Below are 21,892 nucleotides of genomic sequence, written 5' to 3'. Positions count from 1 at the left end.
TAGCCTATGGTACTTCAATGGTTCAGCCTGCACAGGCTCAGGAGTCCAATTTAGGGTATGAAACAATCCCGAAGTGTGTGCTGAAGCCAAATATCCATGTGCAACTACCATTAATGTTAATGTGAATTGCATACATGTATCAAAAGAAAGGATACACCTCAGTATTTGAAGTGTAGTTGTAGGGCACTATATGAATGCTGTTTATTTGTTCCCAGGTCACCCTTCTGAAGTAACAACCATCAAGCAGCATCAAGCACTCGAAATGGCTTTCACACTATATCCTCCTGCTGGTGCAAAGCAGAGTATTGTAGTTCCTGTAAGGTCAACCTGGGTGCAACCTATAGTGGATGGAGAAGATGGATACATATATTTAGGTAAAATTTTAAAAGCCATATTAGGCTATGAATATAGTCAGGTGGATGAGGGTATTTTGCTTCAGCAATGTGTGGTATAAGTTGTGTGTAGGCTATATCTCTATAGAAATGCTGAATAATAGATATAAACTTTCTAAATAAACCAAATATTTGATAGAAGTGATGTCAACATTTTGAGTTAAAAGCGCTGGCTTATTGGAGAATCTGCTACCAAATATATTTACTCAGCATTTTGGTAATGATTTTAATAGGTCTAACATTACGAAGGACCAATCTATAGTGTGCCTGTGCATCTATGTGAGACCCTTATCAGTAAAAATGCCACATTTCTACCTCTGGGTGGGTCAGATAGTAGAGAACCCATACAGAGGATCTCTGCACACCATGGAGTACAGCTGTGTAGCATCTCTCCACAATGGAATGCTGGGAAGGGAGAAGAAGTAGAATGGGTATCTTTGGCGTCTGCTAGCATTGTGTTTATGGGTTCTGGGGACAGAGATGCCTGGCTGCTGTGGTAACGCCACAGTACCATTGCAAAGTCAACCAAATGGGCTTAGCGTGCCTCAGAGCAGGGTGGTGGCTTTCCATGACAGCAGAGGAGTGGGCCTGAGGGGGGATGTGACTGCAGCTGGTCAATTTGTGGGTATGTGAATGCATTGGCTGAAACCCCTAGCAGGGGAAAAGGAATTGCAAAGGCAAAAAGAGCAATCTTTTTTACTGACTATGGAGTATAGTAGCAGTTTCAGAGAATTTTTGCTGGTACTCTGAAGCCTGGGAAGGAGGAAGTCTTCCTTTACTCATCCCCTGTGGAGATCCCCTGTACAAAGCATTTGTAGTTTTGGCTCTGAGTGAGAATCCACAAAGCTAAAATTCCACATGGCTCACATCTGCTATTGCCTTTTCTCATAGTGCATCATGCAGCAGCAGCCCAACTATCTGTTGGAAACTTGCACGTTAGTGCTGAATATCTTGCCATTCCCTCCCACACGCTTTATGAGAAATTTCCTGAGCTTATTAATTAGGCTTTGAGCCCATTTCCAAGATTTGGCCTGAAGTGGACAGCAAGTATGTTGCACAGAGGAGGTGAAATTAAGGGCACAGAAAGAAGATTGTATGCTGCTGCACGGTTGGGCCTTTTAAAATAACACATTTAAAGCAGAAGATTGGAGGAGAAGTAAATGGACATGGGTGGGAGTCGCTCCTCTCCTTTCCAACCAACATCCCATTGTCTGGTGGTGCATTGAAACAACAAAAAGTTGAACTGAAACTAAGTTGCAATGAGCCTTGACATTTTAACAATACACACTTCCTTTTTTTATAACTGCCTTATTACAACAGTGTTCCCACTGACAGCCAAAGTGATGCAGACATAATCCTATTATTTTCATGCTTTATATGCTTCATATCTCAGCCATGCCTTAAGTTACAAGGTCTTTATTAAAACTGAATTCCATTTATTATATGACTATTTTCATAGGATGATATTGCATGACAATTAACAGTTACAAGCTTGTTGCTGAAAACAAATTGTGAGACGATTCTTTTTAACCTGTAGATGCATCGCTGTTTCTGCACCAAACGCATAAACTAGCACTGTTTTTAAATATGCTTGAATTATTGCTATAAAGTGATGTCTGATCTTTTGATTTGGCCAGATTTTTAGCTGATGTAAATTGTCATAGCTCCATTGACTTCAGCAGAGCTAGGTCAATTTACGCCAACTGTGGATTGGGGCCTTTTTTGTTAGGGTAATTAAACCTGCCAGCATCTGTAGTATTTAAATGCTTGTCCATGAGTTGATTGATTTTCTAGCCAATAAATTCACTTCTAAAATGCTTATTTAGATCTTTGATAGAACATTAGTGTGTTGAATTTGGATTATCATTCTTATCTACATTATATAGAAGAGAAGACAAAAGCGGATCTTCAAATGAGATTATGTTGTATATAGTAAAGGCTACTTCTGAAAGCCTTTATAGTTTTTTCTAAGTGACCGGCATATTGCATCTTTTTGAGTTACCATGGTCATTAAACCAGTTGACAAGTAAGAGGCAGCAGTAGCCTTGAAAAGAGATTAGTCTATTAAAGGAGGACTTTCTGTAGCTCAGTGACTCCCCTTCCTATAAACATTTTAGGAAAAATAGCCCTGGAAATTTATTGTGTGTGTGTATGCTCATAAAAACTGGTACAGAATCCAGACATAACTCTTTTTACTATTGATTCTGTTTCTGTGGCTTCTGAGATGTGTTGAACTTTCATCAGATAATTGAGTAGCAGTTATCTGCTGGTTTGCAGGAAGTAAAGATTCATGTGATTTAAATAAACAGAAATGGACTTTTTAAAGCAGGGGTTCTCAAACTGGGGGTCGTGACCCCTCAGGGGGTTTTGAGGTTTTTACATGGGGGGTCATGAGCTGTCAGCCTCCACCCCAAGCCCTGCTTTGCCTCCAGCATTTATAATGGTGTTAAATATATAAAAGTGTTTTTAATTTATAAGGGGGTGTCGCACTCAGAGGCTTTCTGTGTGAAAGGGGTCCCCAGTACAAAAGTTTGAGAACCCCTCTGTATTTTCAGAGTACAGTAGCTTTATTCATCTCATTGATCTATATGGCATGTTTTTGGGAGGCCATTCCATAAAGCTTCTTCATTTATATTAACTGATATTCCCCCCCCTCCCCCCGCCATTTCCTATTGGTAATGTTTCAACATCTCTTTTGTTAAGGACGAGTCACCTTCATTGAATTTTTGCATTGGAAAATGGCAGAAAATATGCAATTCTACTTAGAATGTGCTATTTTTGTATAGTGACTTTTCCAACTCAATGTATTTGCTATCTTGCATATTCAGTGTTATATCTAATTACTTTTCTGATTAAAGAGTCTGATAAATCCCCTCTACTCTCCCCTTATCTAGTGAGTGGTAGCTATGTTTTGATTTTAGAATTTTTATCACTGGCAATGTATGAGCCAGAAAATGAAGCTTAATGCTTATCTTCCGCGTTCTTTGCAGGACCAGCAATCATTTATATTAATTTTAATTAATAAAACCTTTAGTCTTTAATTGTGAACTGGGCAGATTTGATAAAGAAATCACTTGGACACCATAAACATGGAATTAAGCAATGCCATTTTTAGAATCAGTTTTCAAGGTAGAGATGCACTTAAGGTTAGAATTCTTTGAACTTCTGGTTTTCTCTCTAGGATCTGAGGAAGGCCACCTTGGTGGGGGTGAATTATCGATTATCTTGTTGGGACAAATCAATAGAATAACTTAACTAAGAACACTATTAAACATTAGCAAAACTAATTATATTGTTTTCTCAAAAGTAATTACTTTTCTCTCAAGATGAATAAACATTGCAGAAATAATTTAATATACAATAAAGATTTAAAAGCAATCTTTTCTAAGGAAATTGTATTAATTTTTCACAGGGCCAAAACGATCCTTTTATGTAAATAAAGGCCACTTGAAAGTGAGAGAGTGGCTAACTAAATAAACAATATTACTCACCTTCATTTTCTTTTCTTTTTTTTCTTGGTCTTGGATGCAGGGGGCGATGGTTGGTGTTCCCAGTTAGGTCTGTATGTTTCTGGGCTGATTTGGTTCCCATATTCCATAATCTCATATTCCATATTCCTCTAATCTCCATGGAAGCTGGTAGGGTTTGTAAGGACTACCATGCTACAAAAGGAGTCCTGTGAGAGAATGAAAATTTGCTCTCACTACCAGCTCCTGTAGTATTAAGCACATGCATTTGGGTCATTCTGCCCTAAACTACTCCCTACATGGGGTGGTGGGGGGGATCAGTGTATTTCAATTGATAGGTCAATTGAGCTAGGACAGGAGATCTAGGTTTTATTCACACTGACTTGCTGTGTCACCTTGGCCAAATCACTTCAACTCTCTGTGCCTGTTTTCCCATTTGTAAAATAAGGATAATGTTATATACCCACTTTTGTAAAGCACTTTGAGATGGGCAGATGAAGAACTATCCATGGAAATACTAATTAGTAGTAGTATTATTAGTAAACTTTTTTGCTGTGTCAGCAATTAACCTCAGTTTGTATTTAGATGGGATTAATAATAAGTAATAATTATATTTATTAAGCATCCTTTTCTCCAAAAGCCCTATGGAACAATGATATGCTGCCAATCACTTAATAAGGGGTTCCCATTGCAATTTTCCTTTCCTTGTGACAAAATCCTTGAACCAGTGGTATGTATGTTTGCAGAGAAGTGAGGTCTATGACTAGGAAACCTATATAATTATTTTTACACTGGAACAAAGCCATTTTCTCAATATAATAACCAAGCAAGCAGGCAACACATCAGAGCAAACAATCCTAGAGTCACTGTACTTGCTGGAAATACGTATATTTTTTCTTGAAAAATATAAAATATATTGATAGCATAGCACAGTGTTTAGCATGTATAACTTGAATGTGGAGGGAAGAGTTGAGGAAGATTTTGGGGGGGGGGGTAAAAGCCTTTCCTGGAAAATTAATTTACAAAACAAACGTTTTGTGTTCTGGTCCAAAGTCTTTCCATTGACTTCAATGAGAACTTGGATCAGGCCCTTGGTGCATTCCAAGCATGAACACTTTGCACTTCAGTAATTATTTCATGGGGGATGATTTAAGGATTTCAAGGATGATTTAGTAGCAGAATTCAGTGAGGTAGGGAGGGGGATGACTCCATCAGAAGGTGGGAAATCACCCTAATCTTCCCTTTAATATTATAATGGTATTCTAACAAATGGTTCCATGTGTACCCTCTGTCACTGACTTGGGGAACTGTACTGTTGTGCAGTAGTATACTGCAAACATAATGGAACTCATTAGAAAGGTATTCATGAAATTTCAAAAGAAAAGAATAAACGGAGGGCGTTCAGCAACACAGGGGACAAAATGGGAGGGTTAAAACACTTATAAAATAAGGGAACAGCTCTGACCATTCTGAATAAGAACAAGAGAAGAGGGGGATATTTCAGATGTTGTTTGAATGTATATATGTAGTATAGATTACCTCTTTATTTTAGCTTTGATATTACTATCTTGATTACTGAGCTGTTTAACAGCATGATTTAATTTACATGGTGTAGCCTCAAAAATAAAAGTAGTAGATATTACAGAGCTAACAAGGAAAGCTCTACATAGTGTCAGTTTGGAATAAAAGCTTCTAATGATATGTTTCGAACAGCCTCCTGTTTTCAATAAATTGTCTACAGAGTGAAATTCATCCACTGAACAATCTAATACATAAAAATTAATCAAAATGTCCCATTAATTAAGTATATTTACTGAGTCCCATTCATTAAAAATGCTTGCAAATGACATGTTTTTGTCACAGATCTTGAACAATACATATCATTTCAGATTTATGCTGAATAAGTAGTTCATAAGAAATGTTAAAATGAATGCAGTTATGTACCAGCAGAAAATATGGAATACACACAGTAGTTACATGAAAAGTCTCAAAATAATGGGCAGGTTAGCATTGTACTATATTTCCTATGCACAGAGGAGTAGGTTAAGGACTGCAGGTAAATTTTTCAAATTGCCTAAGTTTCAAAAATTTCTCAGCCTGTAGTAGCCTAAATCTCACTGAAAATTAACGGGACATTGACTCCGAAGGGTCATCCTAGGATGTGGGAGACCTGGGTAGAGCTGAGCAAATAATTGATTTTTGATTAGCCAAAATGAAAATCCAAAAAACTTTTGTCTGGGTTGAACAAAAGGTTTTGATCCCCATTTTAAATGGGCATTTCTGATTTTTTTTTTCTTTTTTTGGCCATAACTATTAGCCAATTTGATTAGAATTCACAAATGATTTCAATGCCCCCCAAAATGCATTACTGTAACTAATGCATTTGCTATTTACTGAAAAAATTTCACTCAGTTCTAAACTGGGTCAAATGACCCATTTATGCAGCTCTAACCCTAGGTGCCTAACTCACATGGAAATCAATGTGAGTTAGGCAAGTAGGCACTTTTGAAAATCTCATTAGGTGCCCATCTGAATCTTTAAGTACATAAATACCTTTAAAATGTGTTCCTAAGTGCCTAAATCTCTTTTGTAAATGGGACTTTATCTCCCAAGTCACTTAAACACTTTAGAAAATCTTATTCTGGATCAGTTTGTCAGCCCTCTAATGTTCTCAGTACATTTTTGTGTTCATGTATTTCCTTTTTTCCTGTATTAAAAACTGTAAATTTAAAGGCGGCAAAGTCCTGTGGTACTTTATAGACTAACAGATGTACTGGAGCATAAGCTTTCGTGGGTGAATACCCACTTTGTCAGATGCAGATGGGTGAATAACCACTTCGTCAGATGCATCTGACGAAGTGGGTATTCACCCACGAAAGCTTATGCTCCAATACGTCTGTTAGTCTATAAGGTGCCACAGGACTCTCTGCCGCTTTTACAGATCCAGACTAATACAGCTACCCCTCTGATACTTGTAAATTTAAAGGAAAAACATAGTCTTTGGGATTAATCAAGCTAAATTGTTTTATTTAAATATGTAGTAAGTAATTTTACAAATATTATTTACTCAATCTAATTAAAGAAGTATGTAAAAAAAAAAAGGTATGTGCAAATGAAAAAATATATTCAGCCCTGACCGTAGTGGGTGCAATTGAAGTCTTGAGTTCAGCACAAGACCATAATTGTACAGTAGAGTTCAACACAGTAGACCATAATTGTCTCAAAGGAATCATTACACTCTATTATGTGCATAGTCCCTATACCATACATACAATATTGAATACTTAAACTATGGGATTCCCACAACAGAGATATATAGTTTGAGATTCTGTTGGGAACAGAGCTGACTCAAATTGGGAATTTCCTGTGCATGGGAAATTTAGACATTTCAAAATATGGTTTTGATGATTCAGACTGAGTTTAAATTTTGTAGACATTTCTTCTGAACTGGAGATTCTGACAAATTTCATTTAGGAAACTTCAAAACACCAAAATGGCAGAGCTGAGAGCCTCAACTTTGAGAGCCACAGCTTGCCTGCGTCTTCATGTTCTCTCCACAGGTACTAATGCGGAGAGTGGACTAGATGATACATCTGAGGGAAGGGAACAGAAGGAGACTCCGCCGATTGGAAGGCATGAGATGCATTGTCCTAGGGTTGGGGGTTCCACGACCACCGCTCCCAGGAGAAGGAGGCGGGTGGTGGTTGTCAGGGACTCTCTCCTCAGGGGGACTGAGGCATCTATCTGCCGCCCCGACCGGGAAAACCGAGAAGTCTGCTGCTTGCCAGGAGCTAGGATTCACGATGTGACAGAGAGACTGCCGAGACTCATCAAGCCCTCGGATCGCTACCCCTTCCTGTTTCTCCACGTGGGCACGAATGATACTGCCAAGAATGACCTTGAGCGGATCACTGCAGACTACGTGGCTCTGGGAAGAAGGATAAAGGAGTTTGAGGCGCAAGTGGTCTTCTCGTCCATCCTCCCTGTGGAAGGAAAAGGCCTGGGTAGAGACCGTCGAATCGTGGAAGTCAACGAATGGCTACACAGGTGGTGTCAGAGAGCAGGCTTTGGATTCTTTGACCATGGGAGTGTTCCAAGAAGGAGGAGTGCTAGGCAGAGACGGGCTCCAACTAACGAAGAGAGGGAAGAGCATCTTCGCAAGAAGGCTGGCTAACCTAGTTAGGAGGGCTTTAAACTAGGTTCACTGGGGGAAGGAGACCAAAGCCCTGAGGTAACTGGGGAAGTGAGATACCGGGAAGAAGCACTAGCAGGAGGACGTGAGAGGGCAGGGCTCCTACCTCATACTGAGAAAGAGGGACGATCAGCGAGTTATCTCAAGTGCCTATACACAAATGCAAGAAGCCTTGGAAACAAGCAGGGAGAACTGGAAGTCCTGGCACAGTCAAGGATTTATGATGTGATTGGAATAACAGAGACTTGGTGGGATAACTCACATGACTGGAGTACTGTCATGGATGGATATAAACTGCTCAGGAAGGACAGGCAGGGCAGAAAAGGTGGGGGAGTCGCATTGTATGTAATGAGTATGACTGCTCAGAGCTCAAGTATGAAACTGCAGAAAAACCTGAGTGTCTCTGGATCAAGTTTAGAAGTGTAAGCAACAAGAGTGATGTCGTGGTGGGAGTCTGCTATAGACCACTGGACCAGGGGGATGAGGTGGACGAGGCTTTCTTCCAGCAACTCACAGAAGTTACTAGATCACAGGCCCTGGTTCTCATGGGAGACTTCAATCACCCTGATATCTGCTGGGAGAGCAATACAGCGGTGCACAGACAATCCAGGAAGTTTTTGGAAAGTGTAGGGGACAATTTCCTGGTGCAAGTGCTGGAGGAACCAACTAGGGGCAGAGCTCTTCTTGACCTGCTGCTCACAAACCGGGAAGAATTAGTAGGGGAAGCTAAAGTGGATGGGAACCTGGGAGGCAGTGACCATGACATGGTCGAGTTCAGGATCCTGACACAGGGAAGAAAGGAGAGCAGCAGAATACGGACCCTGGACTTCAGAAAAGCAGACTTTGACTCCCTCAGGGAACTGATGGGCAGGATCCCCTGGGAGAATAACATGAGGGGGAAAAGAGTCCAGGAGAGCTGGCTGTATTTTAAAGAATCCTTATTGAGGTTACAGGGACAAACCATCCCGATGTGTAGAAAGAATAGTAAATATGGCAGGTGACCAGCTTGGCTTAACAGTGAAATCCTTGCTGATCTTAAACACAAAAAAAGAAGCTTACAAGAAGTGGAAGATTGGACAAATGACCAGGAAAGAGTATAAAAATATTGCTCGGGCATGTAGGAGTGAAATCAGGAAGGCCAAATCACACCTGGAGTTGCAGCTAGCAAGCGATGTTAAGAGTAACAAGAAGGGTTTCTTCAGGTATGTTAGCAACAAGAAGAAAGTCAAGGGTAGTGTGGGCCCTTACTGAATGAGGGAGGCAACCTAGTGACAGAGGACGTGGAAAAAGCTAATGTACTCAATGCTTTTTTTGCCTCTGTCTTCACGAACAAGGTCAGTTCCCAGACTACTGCACTGGGCAGCACAGCATGGGGAGGAGGTGACCAGCCCTCTGTGGAGAAAGAAGTGGTTCGGGACTATTTAGAAATGCTGGACAAGCACAAGTCCATGGGGCCGGATGTGCTGCATCCGAGAGTGCTAAAGGAGTTGGTGGATGTGATTGCAGAGCCATTGGCCATTATCTTTGAAAACTCATGCTGATCGGGGAAGTCCCAGACAACTGGAAAAAGGCTAATGTAGTGCCCATCTTTAAAAAAGGGAAGAAAGAGGATCCTGGGAACTACAGGCCAGTCAGCCTCACCTCAGTCCCTGGAAAAATCATGGAGCAGGTCCTCAAGGAATCAATTCTGAAGCACTTAGAGGAGAAGAAAGTGATCAAGAACAGTCCACATGGATTCACCAAGGGCCAGTCATACCTGACTAATCTAATTGCCTTCTATGATGAGATAACTGGCTCTGTGGATGAGGGGAAAGCGGTGGACGTGTTGTTCCTTGACTTTAGCAAAGCTTTTGACACAGTCTCCCACAGTATTCTTGCCTGCAAGTTAAAGAAGTATGGGCTGGATGAATGGACTATAAGGTGGATAGAAAGTTGGCTAGATTGTCGGGCTCAATGGGTAGTGATCAATGGCTCCATGTCTAGTTGGCAGCCAGTATCAAGTGGAGTGCCCCAAGGATCGGTCCTCGGGCCAGTTTTGTTCAATATTTTCATTAATGATCTGGAGGATGGTGTGAATTGCACTCTCTGCAAGTTTGCAGATGACACTAAACTGGGAGGAGTGGTAGATATACTGGAGGGTAGGGATAGGATACAGAGGGCCCTAGACAAATTAGAGGATTGGGCCAAAAGAAATCTGATGAGTGCAGAGTCCTGCACTTAGGACAGAAGAATCCCATGCACCACTACAGACTAGGGACCGAATGGCTCGGCAGCAGTTACAGTGGACGAGAAGCTGGATATGAGTCAACAGTGTGCCCTTGTTGCCAAGAAGGCCAATGGCATTTTGGGATGTATATGTAGGGGCATTGCCAGCAGATTGAAGGACGTGATCGTTCCCCTCTATTCGACATTGGTGAGGCCTCATCTGGAGTACTGTGTCCAGTTTTGGGCCCCACACTACAAGAAGGATGTGGAAAAACTGGAAAGAGTCCAGCAGAGGGCAACAAAAATGATTAGGGGACTGGAACACATGACTTATGAGGAGAGGCTGAGGGAACTGGGATTGTTTAGTCTGCGGAAGAGAAGAATGAGGGGGGATTTGATAGCTGCTTTCAACTACCTGAAAGGGGGTTCCAAAGAGGATGGATCTAGTCCAACCCCCTGCTCAAGGCAGGACCAGTCCCCAATTAAATCATCCCAGCCAGGGCTTTGTCAAGCCTGACCTTAAAAATATCTAAGGAAGGAGATTCCACCACCTCCCTAGGTAACCCATTCCAGTGTTCTCAGTGGTAGCTGGTGACAGAACAAGGAGTAATGGTCTCAACTTGCAGTGGGGGAGGTTTCAGTTGGATATTAGGAAAAACTTTTTCACTAGGAGGGTGGTGAAACACTGGAATGGGTTACCTAGGGAGGTGGTGGAATCTCCTTCCTTAGATATTTTTAAGGTCAGGCTTGACAAAGCCCTGGCTGGGATGATTTAATTGGGGACTGGTCCTGCCTTGAGCAGGGGGTTGGACTAGATGACCTCCTGAGGTCCCTTCCAACCCTGATATTCTATGATTCTATTATTAGGGATCCTGGAAGCCCTGAAAACCCTGGTGGAGCCATGAGTGGAGTCCAGGGTGTGTGTACACAGCATTTTGGAGGAAGCCTCCCAATTTAGGCTGACAGACTTGGGTTAGTAGGGCTTGTATCAGTGCTCTAAAAATAGCTATATAGCTAGGACTGAAATTGAGGCTTAGGCTGGAGTTTGGACACTGAAGGCTAGGGATGGGGCTGGGCTGGGCTGCTCGCTCCAAAATACTGTGTAGATACCGTCTCATGCTTCCTGTTCCTCTACAAGTAATTTCATGCTTGACAAACCAACATTTTCTGATGAAAGTCTGTTGGAATTACATAAGTCTGATCCAGGTAAGCACAAAGGTCCATGCACCCAGATGAGATTGTAGTATTGGATCCATAGAGAAAGATATTAAAAATGGCAGATCCAAGCAAGACCGCTAAAAGTTTAAAATGAAAATATTTGGTTTTTAATACCTTACTTGAACACACTGTCTTGGTGCCCTTGTGATAGTATTTATTTATAATTTTAACAGATGCAAGACTTGGATTTTTTTTTTCTGGGACAATTCTTTCTTGACTAATGAACCAGAAGAACAGCTTCATGCTTGCAGTCAAGAAACTCAATAATGTCAAATCTGTGATTCATACTTGCAGTCGTTTGAATATGAAAACAACTGATACAATACATTTCTAAAAACATTTTAGGAAACTGTAAATTTCTTAAGCTTTATTTTCTTGTTCTTTGAAACATACTTTATTACTCTATTACTATATATTACTTACATTAGGCTTGTCTGATTTAACTAGCTAGCATGGTAGTTTTTCCAGTTATGTTTATACTGGTATTTCTCTAACATTTAAGAAAAACAAGAAAAATATACAAAGTTGATTACATAACTGTCACACTGCCTGGTGTGGCTCATGTCTGTGTGTGCCTACCTCAGAGCAGACTGCCAAAAACAGGGCAGAGACCCCCAATTGGTGGTATGTTCTATAATTAGATTTCACCAAGCAGTAACAAATGGGAATGGCTGGGGAGGAGAAGGGGATTTCCATCCCTGGATTCACAAATTCAGTGCAAATATTTTCAAAGTAATAAAGCAAAATGTGTATATATATGTATTTTCTAATAGCATAGGAATATGGCAATATAGTTTATTCACCAAAAAATGGAGTTTCATTCAAAACAAACGCACAGGTACTAGAAATGAGGGTGCTAGGGGTGCTACTGCACTCCTTGGTTTGAAGTGGTTTCCATTAAATGCAGTGTTTATAGTTTGGTTCGATGACTCTCAGTACCCCCACTATACAAATTGTTCCAGCACTTGGCCCTCTGGCCAGGTCACCAATTGAGTCTGCTGCCCCCTTCTCAAAAATTAACAGAATCCATCAAAATATAAAATATATATAAATATAAAATATATAAAATATAAAATATAAAAGTCCAATGTCCTGCACAAAAGAGTCTTCAGCCCACATCCAGCTCTTGTCTTGGGGCTTAAAATGTCACTATCCCCCTTACCTCTTGGGAGAAAGGGACATATGCCCCATTGTGGAAGGTGGGGCTAGTAGGGGAACCCGGGCCCTCCCTCACAACCAGGCTCCAGCCCAGGACCCTATGAAAGGCAGCAATGTCAAACATCTAGGAGTGCTTCAGGGCTGCCTCCCTGAGCCACTTGGTACTACTGACCTTTCCAGTCTAGGGTGTGGTCAAAAGCCTTGCAGATGATCCACAAGAAGATGGCACGAAAGGTTCCCTATTGCTAGGTAAAGGCTAGTTCCTCCTCTAAGCCTCTGGCAGATGCCACTTGCAGCCTGGACTCCAGCTGTACGCTTACTCAGGAGTTCCCAAGGTAGTTTGCACCTCCTATCCTGTCTGACCCCCTTCTTTCTTTTTCTTTTCCTGTCACTTTATGGCACTGCAGCCATAAATTCAGCATGTAAGGCTATGACCACCACCTATCACAGTTTTTGCATAATCGAAATCTATAGCCTCTCACCCTGTCCTTTATCCTTAAAAAAGCACAGTAATGTATTTTTTTTAATACTACCCCACTTTCCTGGCATTTTCACCAATCCTTTCAGACTATATTCTTTCTTTTGGAGACAGCTCAATTCTACATAAATAATCCTTCTTTCTGTATAATTCTCCCTGCGTTGCCAGAGCAGATACTCAACTGATTCTTTAATTTTGCATTTCGCATAACCCATCTTTGTATAATGACAGGTTTCAGAGTAGCAGCCGTGTTAGTCTGTATTCGCAAAAAGAAAAGGAGTACTTGTGGCACCTCAGAAACTAACAGATTTATTTGAGCATAAGCTTTCGTGAGCTACAGCTCACTTCATCGGATCCACTGAATGCATCTGACAAAGTGAGCTGTAGCTCATGAAAGCTTATGCTCAAATAAATTTGTTAGTCTCTAAGGTCCCACAAGTACTCCTTTTCTTCCATCTTTGTATGCGTTTGATAGATACAAATTACCATTCAAGCCACAGTGACCTCTTAGCACTCTAAATATACCTATTTCACTTCTTCTGTCTTAGCTGTGCAGTATAATGTTATTTTCAAGTTTAGGACATATTTCATAGAGCCTTCATCCTTTTTACTCTTTTTGGTCCATATTTCTTGCATTCCTGCTTAAGTTCTCTCTTAACCAAACTTTTGAAGTTATGGGTACTCAGAGGAATCTTTATATCAACTTCCTCATTTTTAAGGCATTTTTTGTTGCTTTATCTGCTAATTCATAGCCAGGTATCCCGACGTGCCAGAAATCCACACTATTAGTATTTGTATACTTAATCGTTAATAACAATATGTAATTAATTTATTCCTGCTTTCTGATGTTCCCTTTCTGATCTTCATTATACCAGCTAAAGAGTCAGATAGGATAGCAGCTGTAGTTGGGCATACATCCCTTACCCAGGTCAGTGCCAACAGTATGCCCACCAATTCAGCCATGATAATAGTCACAAAATTGAATAGTTTTACTTATCTCCTTATTCCAGATTCAGGGATACCAGAAGACCATTCCCACTCTACCCATGTTGTCATCTTTAGATCTGTCTGTATAGATATGGTAAATGGGGTCAACATTGCCATATATAAACTCATAAATTTTATTAATCATTTTTGATGATCCTGCTGTTACTTTTGTTTTATTGTATAATTCCACAATCCACAACTGGTGAGACAACAGTCCAGCTATAGTTTGATTTCCCATTACTAAAGATTTTAATATCTTCCTTTTCATTCAAGTATTTTACCCCCTTTTAACCTTGTTAGCATATGGGAGTTTGTGGCATTCAGTTACATCTTGTCTACTTAATTCTCAACAATACGCGTATATTTGTGTAGTACTCTTATCTTTACTAGTAACCTTAGCCCATTAACCTTAGCCCAAAAGGTTAACTCTAACAATTTCATCCTTACATTTTCTGGTAGCTACGTGCATCACACATAATGGTGTTATTATGCTTGCACCACATGTGATTTGCAGAGGCTGGGTTTGATTTGTCTCTATTTTTTTAAATGATGATTTAGAAGCCAAATTGAAGGCGTGATAGCCATAATCTATAACTGGTCATCTTATTAAGTGTCCTATACAGCGTCATCAGTGTGTTCTTATCTGTACCTCAATTGTTCCCAGCAATATTTTTCAGCAGATTCATCATATCTGGGGACTGGATTAGATGACCTCTTGAAGTCCCTTCCAGTCCTATGATTCTATGATCTTTACATTTAGTCTTGATATTTTCTATATGACCGTTCCAAGTTAGTTTGTTATCTAACTCCTAAAAATATAAAATTGTGAACGACCTGAATTTTTTGTGCATAGAGATATGTTCCATTCTTCCCCAATCTTTCATTTTGTGAAGATTATTCTGTTTTGTTTCACAAAGTGAGATCTTAAATCCCCAAGCATCTTATCAATTTCAACTCTCCCCTCCCCTCCCCCCAGTACCTCATTGGTTCTTTCCACCGCTATCTTAAGTCTGTTTGACCTGTATAGCACAGTTATCCACACATAGGGTAATACCTGTTCCTGCCCATACACTCTTCAGGAGATTATTAATCATGATGTTAAGCAATGTAGTACTGATAACTAATGACACCCAGTCCTCTGCTGGGTGTCATTAGTAATTTTTATAAATATTCAACGAAGTAGCAGTTTGTATCGCTACTAACTTTTTGGAATGCTTTTGCTATAATTTCCAATTTTTCCTAAGTTAGAACTTTAAACTTTATCATTTACTATAAGTCTAGGTATAAATTTTGTTTTTACGCTGTATCCCATTCAGTCTTTTAACTAGTTTATATATTTCTGAGTCCCTGGAATCTTTGTTCATTTTCATAGAATTGTAGAACTGGAAGGGACTGCAAGAGGTCATCTAGGCCAGCCCTTGCACCCATGGCAGGACTAAGTATTATCTAGACCATCCCTGACAGGTGTTTGTCTAACCTGCTCTTAAAAATCTCCAGTGATGGAGATTCCACAACATCCCTGTGCAATTTATTCCAGTTTTTAACCACCCTGACAGTTACAAAGTTTTTCTTAATGTCCAACCTAAACCACCCTTCCTACAATCTAAGCCCATTCCTTCTTGTCCTATCCTCAGAGGTTAAGGAGAACAATTTTTCTCCCTTCTCCTTGTAACAACCTTTTATGTACTTTAAAACCTATGTCCCCTCTCAGTCTTCTCTTCTCCAGACTAAACAAACCCAATCTTCCCTCACAGGTCATGTTTTCTAGACCTTTAATAATTTTTGTTGCTCTTCTTGTACTTTCTCCAATTTTTCCACATCTTTCCTGAAATGTTGCACCCAGAACTGGACATAATACTGCAGTTGAAGCCTAATCGGTGTGGAGTAGAGTGGAAGAATTGTCTCATGTCTTGCTTACAAGACTCCTGCTAATATAGCCCAGAATGATGTTTGCTTTTTTTTGTGATCCACTATGACCCCCAGATCTCTTTCTGCAGTACTCCTTCCTAGGCAGTCATTTCCCATTTTGTATGTGGGCAACTGATATTTTCTTCCTAAGTGGAGTACTTTGCATTTGTCCATATTGATTTTCATCCTGTTTACTTCAGACCTTTCTCCAGTCTGTCCAGATCATTTTGAATTTTAATCCTATTATTCAAAGCACTTGCAACACCTCCCAACTTGGTATCATCCGCAAACTTTATAAATATACTCTCTATGCCATTATCTAAATCATTGATGAAGATATTGAACAGAACTGAACCCAGAACTAATCCCTGCGGGATCCCACTCATTATGGCCTTCCAGCTTGACTGTGAACTACTGATAACTCTCTAGGAACTGTTTCAGAGTAACAGCCGTGTTAGTCTGTATTCGCAAAAAGAAAAGGAGTACTTGTGGCACCTTAGAGACTAACCAGTTTATTTGAGCATGAGCTTTCGTGAGCTACAGCTCACTTCATCAGATACATACCGTGGAAACTGCAGCAGACTTTATATATACACAGAGAATATGAAACAATACCTCCTCCCACCCCACTGTCCTGCTGGTAATAGCTTATCCAAAGTAATCGTCAGGTTAGGCCATTTCCAGCACAAATCCAGGTTTTCTCACCCTCCACCCCCTCACACAAATTCACTCTCCTGCTGGTGATAGCCCATCCAAAGTGACAACTCTTTACACAATGTGCATGATAATGAAGTTAGGCCATTTCCTGCACAAATCCAGGTTCTCTGAGGGAGTGAGAGAACCTGGATTTGTGCAGGAAATGGCCTAACTTCATTATCATGCACATTGTGTAAAGAGTTGTCACTTTGGATGGGCTATCACCAGCAGGAGAGTGAATTTGTGTGAGGGGGTGGAGGGTGAGAAAACCTGGATTTGTGCTGGAAATGGCCTAACCTGACGATTACTTTGGATAAGCTATTACCAGCAGGACAGTGGGGTGGGAGGAGGTATTGTTTCATATTCTCTGTGTATATATAAAGTCTGCTGCAGTTTCCACGGTATGTATCTGATGAAGTGAGCTGTAGCTCACGAAAGCTCATGCTCAAATAAACTGGTTAGTCTCTAAGGTGCCACAAGTACTCCTTTTCTCTAGGAACTGTTTTCCGATCAGTTACCCGCCGACTTTATAGTAGGTCCACGTATTTCCCTAGTTTGTTTGAGAAGGTCATGTGAGACAGTGTCAAAAGCCTTACTAAAGTCAAGCTATACCACATTTACCATTCCCGCTCCCCATCCACAAGGCATGTTACCCGTTCAAAGAAAGCTATTAGGTTTGTTTGACATGATTTGTTCTTGACAAATCCATGCTGACTGTTACTTATCACCTTATTATCTTCTAGGTGTTTGCAAATTGATTGCTTAATTATTTACTCTATTGTCTTTCTGGGTACTGAAGTTAAGCTGACTAGTCTATAAATTTTCCGGGTTGTCCTTATTTCCCTTTCTTTAGATGGGTGCTATATTTGCCCTTTTCCAGTCCTCTAGAATCTCTTCTGTCTTCCATGACTTTTGGAAGATAATCAGTAATGGCTCAGATACCTCCTCAGTCAGCTCCTTGAGCAGCCTAGGATGTATTTCATCAGGCTCTGGTGACTTGAAGACCAACTTGTTAAGTAATTTTCCCACTTTACTTTCTCCAAATCTGTTTTTGCTTTATTAATAGTCCTTGTGCCACTGCTTTACATCTTTTATAGTTCATTAAGTCCTTGCTATTCATTGTATTTTTTGCTTGTTTGTCTGCTGTATTTCTTTCTTTAATTGCTGATTTGCTTTCTTCATTTCACCAGGGAACTGGATTTCTGAGTTTGTGGAAATTCAATATTTTATAGCTAGGTTGGCTGCCGCTACAGCTTCCTTTATTATATTACCATGAAATTCCTCTAAATTATCACTTATGAAATTGGTACTTAGATACTTATCACACTTACTCTTAAAATAATTAACCGCAATTAATCGCGCTGTTAAACAATAATAGAATACCATTTATATAAATATCTTTGGATGTTTTCCACATTTCCAAATATATTGATTTCAGTTATAACACAGAATACAAAGTGTACAATGTTCAGTTTATTTTTTTATTACAAATATTTGCATTGTAAAAAAGAAACAGTATTTCAATTCACTTAATACAAGTACTGTAGTGCAAACTCTTCAACATGAAAGTTGAATTTGCAAATGTAGAATTATGTAAAACAAATAACTGCATTCAAAAACAAAACAATGTAAAACTTTAGAGCCTACAAGTCCACTCAGTCCTACTTCATGTTCAGCCAGTTGCTCAGACAGACAAGTTTGTTTACATTTGCAGATGATAATGCTGCCTGCTTCTTGTTTACAGTATCACATGAAAGTGAGAACAGGCATTCACGTGGCACTGTTTTAACTGGCGTTGCAATATATTTACATGCCAGATGCGCTAAAGATTGATATGTCCCTTCATGCTTCAACCACCATTCCAGAGGACAAGCGTCCACGCTGATGATGGGTTCTGCTCAATGACAATCCAAAGCAGTGCCGATCAATGCATGTCCCTTTTCATCATCTGAGTCAGATGCCACCAGTAGAAGGTTGATTTTCTTTTTTTAATGGTTAGGTTTCCGTAGTTTTCACATTGGAGTGTTGCCCTTTTAAGACTTCTGAAAGCATGCTCCATAATCCAGCCCTCTCAGATTTTGGAAGGCACTTCAGATTCTTAAACGTTGGGTTGAGTGCTCTAGACATCTTTAGAAATCTCACATTGGTACCTTTTTTGCATTTTGTCAAATCTGCAGTGAAAGTGTTCTTAAAATGAACAATATGCTATAACATGAAATATATGGCAGAATGTGGGTAAAACAGAGCAGGAGACATACAATTCTCCACCAAGGAGTTCAGTCACAAATTTAATTAATGCATTGTTTTTTTTAATGAGCATCATCAGCATGGAAGCATGTCCTCTGGAATAGTGGCCAAAGCATGAAGGGGCATACGAATGTTTAGCATAAATGGCACGTAAATACCTTGCAATGCCAACTACTAAAGTGCCATGTGAATGTCTGTTCTCACTTGCAGGTGACACTGTAATTAAGAAGTGGGCAGTATTATCTCCTGCAAATGTAAACAAACTTGTTTGTTTTAGAGATTGGCTGCACAGGAAGTAGGACGGAGTGGACTTGTAGGCTCTAAAGTTTTACATTGTTTTGGTTTTGAGTGCAGTTATGTAACAAAAAAATTCTACATTTGTATGTTGCGCTTTCATGACAAAGATATTGCACACAGTACTTGTATGAGGTGAACTGAAAAATACTATTTCTTTTGTTTACCATTTTTACAGTGGTAATATTTGCAATAAGAATAATATAAATTGAGCATTGTACACTTTATATTCTGTATTGTAATTGAAATCAATATATTTGAAAATGTAGAAAAACATCCATAATATTTAATAAATGTCAATTGGTATTCTATTGTTTAATAGTACAATTAAAACTGCAATTAATTGTGATTAATTTTTTTAATCTCAATTAATTTTTTTGAGTTAATCGCGTGAGTTAACTGCGATAATTAGTATAGGAAAGTGATCACCTTTCATTCCATCTTCTTTATAGATTTCCCATCTGCATTTCCTTGTTATATTACTTGTTGCAATTCCAGATCTAAACATGAAAAGATTCCATCCACCAAATTAAACCCAGTGTTTAAAAATATCAGGTTGTGCATGTCAATGAATCATTCGAGGTGTTTGCCCTTAGAGTCAGTTTTCTGCTTCTCCATAATTCATTATGGCTATTAAGGTTGCCACAAATAATGTACAGGCCTTTGCTACCCTTCACTAACTCTTCCAATTCTAGATTGTTTTGTTTTTTACATGTGTTGTAAACATTATAGATTTATTTAAAGGTGTTGTTATTCTGCATAGGAATCTCAACAGTGTTGTTCTCAAAACATAAGTTCTGTATGCCTATTTTGACATAAGACCTTCTTTTATAGCTATAGAGACTCCTCCTCCTCTGGTTATTGCCTGCCTTCTGAGCTGTCTTGACTCTCTTTTAAGCTCATCTTTGTGTAGGCTCTGCACATGTGGCCAGGCAGAGCCACCTGGGCCCAGAACTGCTCCTTAACCCCTTCTATCCCAGAGTGGGGTTTATATTTTCCATCACAGGTCCTGATTTATCCAGGTTTGATGGTGCCTCAATTTGGGTTGGTGGATATGATGCATTATTAGTAGAAATTTAAAAAGCTGTTCATTAGCAGTTATTTTTATTGCTACATGCAGGCTCTGGGTTTATCAGAATCATAGATCAATAAAGTACTGACTACATTATCAAAAAAGGACTAGACCTCTGAGAAGACAGTTTTTGATCAAGGACTAAGGGAATGGACATTCACTTCTCTCAGAAAATGAAGTAAGGAAGAACCATTGTTGCCAGGTCTTATTATTGTGTCTAATTTGTTTCCTTGAATGATCTCAGGCAGTTGCCATATTTGCATAAATACTTCTAGTCTTGAATAACATGCTGCAGTTACTCACAGAGTAGCAAAATTTCAGCACTTGCCAATCTTCACTAGTAATTCTCTTTGCATAAAGAAACATAATTTTCCATTGGTTACCCAATAATGTCTGATGTCCTACTGGCAGCTCCAAAACAGTACAGTTAACAGGTAGTTTTTTCCCTTCCAGAAAATTTAAGTATGATTTCACCAGCTCATGTTAGAGCAAAGAAACTGCATTTCATAGAATCATAGAATCATAGAATATCAGGGTTGGAAGGGACCCCTGAAGGTCATCTAGTCCAACCCCCTGCTCGAAGCAGGACCAATTCCCAGTTAAATCATCCCAGCCAGGGCTTTGTCAAGCCTGACCTTAAAAACTTCCAAGGAAGGAGATTCCACCACCTCCCTAGGCAACGCATTCCAGTGTTTCACCACCCTCTTAGTGAAAAAGTTTTTCCTAATATCCAATCTAAACCTCCCCCACTGCAACTTGAGGCCATTACTCCTCGTTCTGTCATCTGCTACCATTGAGAACAGTCTAGAGCCATCCTCTTTGGAACCCCCTTTCAGGTAGTTGAAAGCAGCTATCAAATCCCCCCTCATTCTTCTCTTCTGCAGGCTTAACAATCCCAGCTCCCTCAGCCTCTCCTCATAAGTCATGTGTTCTAGACCCCTAATCATTTTTGTTGCCCTTCGCTGGACTTTCTCCAATTTATCCACATCCTTCTTGTAGTGTGGGGCCCAAAACTGGACACAGTACTCCAGATGAGGCCTCACCAATGTCGAATAGAGGGGGACGATCACGTCCCTCGATCTGCTCGCTATGCCCCTACTTATACATCCCAAAATGCCATTGGTCTTCTTGGCAACAAGGGCACACTGCTGACTCATATCCAGCTTCTCGTCCACTGTCACCCCTATGTCCTTTTCCGCAGAACTGCTGCCTAGCCATTCGGTCCCTAGTCTGTAGCGGTGCATTGGATTCTTCCGTCCTAAGTGCAGGACCCTGCACTTATCCTTATTGAACCTCATCAGATTTCTTTTGGCCCAATCCTCCAATTTGTCTAGGTCCTTCTGTATCCTATCCCTCCCCTCTAGCGTATCTACCACTCCTCCCAGTTTAGTATCGTCCGCAAATTTGCTGAGAGTGCAATCCACACCATCCTCCAGATCATTTATGAAGATATTAAACAAAACCGGCCCCAGGACAGACCCCTGGGGCACTCCACTTGACACCGGCTGCCAACTAGACATGGAGCCATTGATCACTACCCGTTGAGCCCGACAATCTAGCCAGCTTTCTACCCACCCT

At 40.1% G+C, this 21,892-nt stretch overlaps 1 protein-coding gene across 1 annotated transcript in view; it reads left to right on the top strand.

Annotated features, from left to right (window-relative positions):
* The window catches only part of IQCM (IQ motif containing M), a 118,515-nt gene that overhangs the window by 76,938 nt on the left and 19,685 nt on the right, over positions 1–21,892 (top strand). The window contains exon 9 of the mRNA XM_077816150.1: positions 216–374. Coding sequence (XP_077672276.1) covers positions 216–374 — 159 coding nt within the window. The remainder of the gene's footprint in view (positions 1–215; positions 375–21,892) is intronic.

Source organism: Eretmochelys imbricata, chromosome 4 (assembly GCF_965152235.1).
Source record: "Eretmochelys imbricata isolate rEreImb1 chromosome 4, rEreImb1.hap1, whole genome shotgun sequence".
In the NCBI taxonomy this organism is placed as follows: domain Eukaryota; kingdom Metazoa; phylum Chordata; order Testudines; family Cheloniidae; genus Eretmochelys; species Eretmochelys imbricata.
This window is presented reverse-complemented; position numbering and strand designations above follow the sequence as displayed.